General features: G+C 35.4%; 1 protein-coding gene across 5 annotated transcripts; it reads left to right on the top strand.

Annotated features, from left to right (window-relative positions):
- The first annotated feature begins 219 nt into the window (after positions 1–219).
- On the top strand, positions 220–4461 carry LOC149572384 (uncharacterized). 5 transcript variants are annotated; one of them, XM_089813559.1, is made up of 8 exons: positions 220–784; positions 2079–2232; positions 2359–2509; positions 2649–2774; positions 2889–2969; positions 3110–3308; positions 3443–3710; positions 3870–4461. In XM_089813559.1, exons 1-8 carry the CDS (start codon positions 593–595, stop codon positions 4094–4096), a joined length of 1398 nt encoding a protein of 465 aa, XP_089669685.1. In that variant the 5' UTR covers positions 220–592; the 3' UTR covers positions 4097–4461. The 5 variants fall into 5 exon arrangements, with proteins under 5 accessions (XP_089669685.1, XP_089669682.1, XP_089669684.1 ...); XM_089813556.1 differs by having other exon boundaries at positions 237–784; positions 2356–2509; positions 3107–3308; XM_089813558.1 differs by having other exon boundaries at positions 238–784; positions 3107–3308.
- The last annotated feature ends 1268 nt before the right edge of the window (positions 4462–5729 follow it).

Raw genomic sequence — 5729 nt, 5'->3', positions numbered from 1 at the left:
ATAAACGAATTAAAAAAATCTCACACAAAATATAAAGAATATTCTCAAATAGAAAATAAAGAATTTTGATCTTAAATTATTGAACAGTCATTTAAAATTTAAATTTTAAACTTAAGTTTCCTTTCCAAGTTCTATATTGTAATTTTAAAATTGAATAATGTAAAATAATAACTATCATATCATGGTTTTTATAGACTTTGAAACTTCAAAACTTTTGGGATAAACGAAACCACATACTTTATTTGAGCAGCGAAAACTTCTTACAAACCCGCCTCTCCATAGGACCGTAGAATTAAAGTTTGAAATTTTGAAGCGAGGCTGAAGACCATCGGTGTTGAGCATCATCCTCCGCTGTTAAGGAGGCTTTGGATTCCGGAGTCTCGTTCAAATATACATATTTAAACAGTCTTGTTTAACAATAATGATCTGTAACAGTTCTTGATCAGTACCCCAAATAGCCGATTCATGCGAGGTCTTCCATCGTATTTCTTTCAATTAATTTGTTCCAGGTGAGGGAAAAAAGGTCCAAAATCGTTCTTTACGGGAGGATGGGTGGGAAGTAATCTTTGGTGGGACGAAAAAGAGGACGGAAATGGAGGGCAGAAGGGTTTCTGCAAGTCCTCGTCCTGGTAGCTGTCGGAGAGTTGTAGCACGAAAGCGGAAGCGGCCGTACGAGTACAATAATTGTGTCAGAAAGCTTCAAAGGCGCGAGATCGGAAGCATTGGCAACAAGGCATTCACCAGCACCAATTCACAGGAGAGGTTTCGGAGCTTTCAGTTGCAGGTACGATATTTTAGGTACACTAAAATTGCACTTTTGAATGTATTGAAAAAATTGATACCCACTTGACAGTTATTGTGATATTCTAGAAACCCTAGCACAAAATCCACTTGCTTATTTTAAATTTTTGTTTTTCTGGTGCAAGTTTTTTAGATTATACAGTTTGGTTTCTTTCAGAGGAATTTACAGAAGATTCTTCTGGAAAAAGGGTGCGGTATTTAGTTTTAGTACTTGAATTGTGAAATGGAAGGTTCATTTCTATGCCTGGAGTAGGAAGGGAAAAGTGGAATGGAGGTATGGTTTTGCCATTTGGTTTTGTTAAATCAAGTTGCATTTTCATCTGCATTTTTTAGTACCAATCGATGGATGAGCAACTAGGAAGCCATAAATGAGCAGAAAAAGGAGCTTAGGAGAAACAGTTTTATTTATTTATTTATGATCCTTAATCAATCTGTAATGTGTTTATGTGTACATGGTAATCCCTCTCTACGTCATTGTTTTTGTTCCCCTTTCTGTACCCCGTTCCTAGAAAGGAGGTCTACCCATCCTTCTATCTCAATATATCAACAATGTGAGTTTTGCTTTCGAGATGACTTCAATTTATCTACTTTAAAGCTGAAGTGATAATAATGGGGCAGCTTGATTGTAGTGTATTATCAGAGCTACCCTTCGAAGTTTGAAAAATCTCTTATTTTTTAAATATTATCTCAGATTATATTTTAATGGATAGAAGCTATGGCAAACTGCATATCTGTAAATCTAAGAACTGAACTTATTTTAGTGGTCAAAAGCTGTTTGCCATTTGTTCTTTTTTAATTAGTGGGAGGAACCTATCAAGTATCTGGGATAAATACTCGTGAGTTTTCTATAAATGAAATTTGGTTTCAATTGTTTAAGACATACTGTATATAAAACGATTCTAGCCTTAATATTATACCTTAATATTTTGCTGGAATACATATTCTTTTTTGAAATATAATTGGACTTACAGTTCCATGAATTATATTTATATAGAATGTCATAATTCATGCATTGCATCTTCATAACATTCAAGAATGGTTCTTTGATGCCAGTTTTTTTTGGTCACTGAATAGTTTAGGATCTTTTCTGCAAGAATGGTTTAACACTTATTAGAACACATTTATTATGGTTGCTTTGATCCCAAATATCATTTTTTGGCCAAAAAGACATGGCTGTCTTATATTGATAGACACTTGCAATCTCTGCAAGGTAGGTTTCCTTGAATGTAAGTATCAAGTTTGAGTCTTGACGAAAAGGTCTGATTAATATTTTACAGGAAGAGTTTGACACTTATGATCCCAAGGCACATTGGTTTTTATACTCAAGATTGCAGTTTCTAAATAAGAGATCAAAGATCATAGAAATAGTTGCAGCTCAAGATATAATATTTGCTCTAGCACAGTCTGGTGTTTGTGCAGCATTTAGTAGAGGTAACAAGTTGAAAATATGAGTGACAACGTTTATGCTTCTTAGATGATTCATTCATTGGGTGACCTATAGCTTGTAAGCTCTCAGGACTTTATTGACGACCTCTGATTTCTTGTTTTGCTTAGCAGAGACAAACAGAAAGGTTTGCTTCTTGAATATAAGTCCAGACGAAGTTATTCGTAGCCTGTTCTATAATAAGAACAATGACTCTCTCATTACTGTATCAGTCTATGCTTTGGATAGCTATAGTTCACTGAAGTGCAGAACGACACCAATTGAGTATGTTTTCCTAGGAGTTTTAAGAAGCTTTGCTGATGGAAAGAATAGATTTAGTCTCTCCTAAATTGCTCGCTTATCTCTGCTTTTAATTCTGGCTAATAGAATGTATGTGTTCTAATCTAAATCATTGCCTTCACAGGTATATTAGGAGAGGTCAACCTGATGGAGGTTTTGCTTTATTTGAATCCGAGTCACTAAGGTGGCCCGGTTTTGTAGAGTTCGATGATGTGAATGGGAAAGTACTGACATTTTCTGCCCAAGATGGGTGAGGTGGCTATAATTTCAACTATTAAATGTTTAATTTGTTGTAGTAATTTTGTTAGATTATGTTTAAATTTTATATCCCATTCATGAAACTAGGATTTATCTTGGCTTGCAGTGTTTACAAGGTGTTTGATTTGAAAAACTATACACTTCTGTACTCAATATCTGATAAAAATGTCGAGGAGATAAAGATCAGGTAAAGGATTTGTTCTATATGGTTTTTGAGTTTTGTAAAATACGGTGCTTAATATGCTATTTGCAAAAGCTTACTGAAATGACATAGTTCTGTGTTCTCTTTTCTATGGCTCATAACCATCAAATTTCTGTCATCAGCAGTCCAGGTATAATGCTGTTAATATTTAAAAAATCTTCCAGTGGAAGTCATGTTCCTTTGAAGATCTCAAATATAGAGGATGGCACTGTTTTGAAATCATTTAATCATCTATTACATCGTAATAAAAAGGTTGACTTCATCGAGCAGTTCAATGAGAAGCTTCTTGTAAAGCAAGAAAATGAGAATCTCCAAATACTTGATGTGAGTATCATTGTAGAGGAAGAATTTTTCATCAAAAAGGGTTTCATCTTTATGTTTTAGGAATATCCAAAATTATCTTATGCCATTGTAATAAGTCATCAGATGGTTGATACGCAGTAAACTTATTTTGGCAGGTTCGAAACACACAGTTGACTGAAGTGAGCAGGACAGAATTCATGACTCCATCGGCTTTTATTTTCTTGTACGAGAACCAATTGTTCTTGACATTTCGTAATCGAGCTGTTGCTGTGTGGAATTTCCGAGGAGAGCTAGTAACATCATTTGAAGACCACTTGTTATGGCATCCTGATTGCAATACAAATAACATATATATCACTAGTGATCAAGATTTGATCATCTCTTACTGCAAGGCCCATCCTCAAGGAGGTGATGAAAAAAATGGTAAGCTTAGGAATCAATTGCATTTCTTGCTCGGATAGTTTGAAATATATTTGAGGTTTGGAGACCCTCTCATATTATGGGAAGATTAGAGTATTGAATGTGGGAATTATTATATTATCTATTTTATGCTGATTTAAATGGCATCTATTTTCCATGCAGCTGGCTCAATAAACATAAGCAACATCTTGACTGGGAAATGTCTTGCTAAGATTCGTGCCAACGATCCAAATGTATGTGTAAGCTCTCGGAATCGGCCTAATGCATCGGTAATCCAAAGCACTGTTGAAGAAGCTCTTGAAGATATTACTGCTTTGTTCTACGATGAGGAAAGAAACGAAATTTATACGGGCAATAGACAGGGGTTGATACATGTTTGGTCAAACTGACTGAGGTTCTCAACTTTTTGAAAATTGAAACCCACTTAACAATTAGAAACATTTTGAAAATTAATCAGAAAGTGAGAAATAGTCATGGTGGTTGGCATGGAATATTGCCTATCGGGTTCTTAGGATGCCTGTCCTATACTTACTATGCCTTTGGCTTTTCTTGTAATTGTCTGCAATTGCCCATGTATCCCTCTGAAGGAGTCGATAAACCACGTTGCTGGTCGGAGTTTATAAGATCCCCGGAAAAATAATAATGTGAAATGAGTTCGGTAGGCATTTTTTATAAGGCTTTACAAATAACCATTTAGATCCCGTTGTATTAAAACTTTAAACTTTGATTACAAAGTCAAGTTTTGTGTCATAAATTCCAAGAAAAAATGATAATTAGACTTTAGTTTTCCAATTTCTTTGAGATTTTCATTCTACAATAGCAACTAGTGTTTGATACGAGGATAGACTTGGAAGGTTCAAATTACATCACTTCTTAAGGAGAATAGGTTGTGGGCCTATGTATGTAATGTCGTTACATTAATTGTTACTTTCCCTGCCCCCTTCCCTCCCCCCCCTCCCAATTACCATCCAAAAAAGCCCTAGTACCTACATACAAAATGCCATAACAAATCACCATGAACACCAATAGTTGTTTGCCTTTTTTCATTTTTAGTTTTCTTGATTATCGACTGATCCATTTGTCCAAAAAGTACTATAACGGCTATTGGGTGGTCTTAGTGGTTGAACATTTAAAATGACACTTCTAGACCAACTCGCACTCTACGAGTTCTACAAAGAGCTTTGTAAGTGGGGGAAAGTTGAAAGGTTAGCATTAAGCTCTTCACTCACGTGTAGAGGTTTATTGAAAAAATTGCCAAATTTCGACATACGAATTAGGAGTTGTAGCTGCACTAAGTTATAGCATGGGCGACAACTAGGTCATTTTCGCTAGTATTGACTCTACCCGTAAATTCGTTACCCCTAGTATTGACTCTACTAGTAAATAATCTCATTGCCATAAAGGAGGCCAAGGTGCAAAAGATTATCCTTGATTGGTTAAAAGTTAACTTAATTCTCCATCTTTGAAGGAAAGACACAACCAAGGAGATATTAGAGTGATTATCAAAGACAAAAAATAATGCTAATAGATAAATTTCACGATACCAAGATCTCCAAGGTAGAGAATAACATCTTTCTTGTCAAGGTTGACATAAGTAAGGGACAAGTTGGTAACTGTTGGAGATAATTGTTGATAATGAGCTAGTTTGTATAGCCTTGAGTGGTTTTTTGAAACACTAGGTCGACGTGTTTGTCAAGTGTGTTGTCAACTAAGATTGCTCACTCGCTTGGGCAAGGCTTTGAGATGATTTGTCCTAGAGATATGAGAAAGTGTTCATTGAGCAAATCAAATGAAGAAGTTCAAGCTAAAGAGAATCTTGTTTTTGTAAACAAGGGTAAGCGAAAGGCCAAGAAAGGGCCAAGTGAAGGACCACCTTCGTAGAGTGGGTTGAAGAAAAATTTGAGTAAAACAAAATGTTTTTATTGTCATCAGTTAGGTCACTACGCTAGTCAATGCTTGAGTACTAAAAACAAGGGCAAACAAAAGTAGGTTTGTAGCATGGTTTGAGAAAGAGTTTCACTC

Source organism: Cupressus sempervirens, chromosome 2 (genome assembly GCF_028749045.1).
Source record: "Cupressus sempervirens isolate cs-2001-9-10 chromosome 2, ASM2874904v1, whole genome shotgun sequence".
Lineage (NCBI taxonomy): Eukaryota > Viridiplantae > Streptophyta > Pinopsida > Cupressales > Cupressaceae > Cupressus > Cupressus sempervirens.
This window is presented reverse-complemented; position numbering and strand designations above follow the sequence as displayed.

Coding starts and splice junctions, on each gene's coding strand:
- LOC149572384 (XM_089813556.1), top strand. CDS start 593: ATGGAGGGCAGAAGGGTTTCTGCAAGTCCTCGTCCTGGTAGCTGTCGG. Junction 2,775..2,888: donor ACATTTTCTGCCCAAGATGG/GTGAGGTGGCTA, acceptor CTTGGCTTGCAG/TGTTTACAAGGTGTTTGATT. Junction 3,711..3,869: donor AGGAGGTGATGAAAAAAATG/GTAAGCTTAGGA, acceptor TTTTCCATGCAG/CTGGCTCAATAAACATAAGC.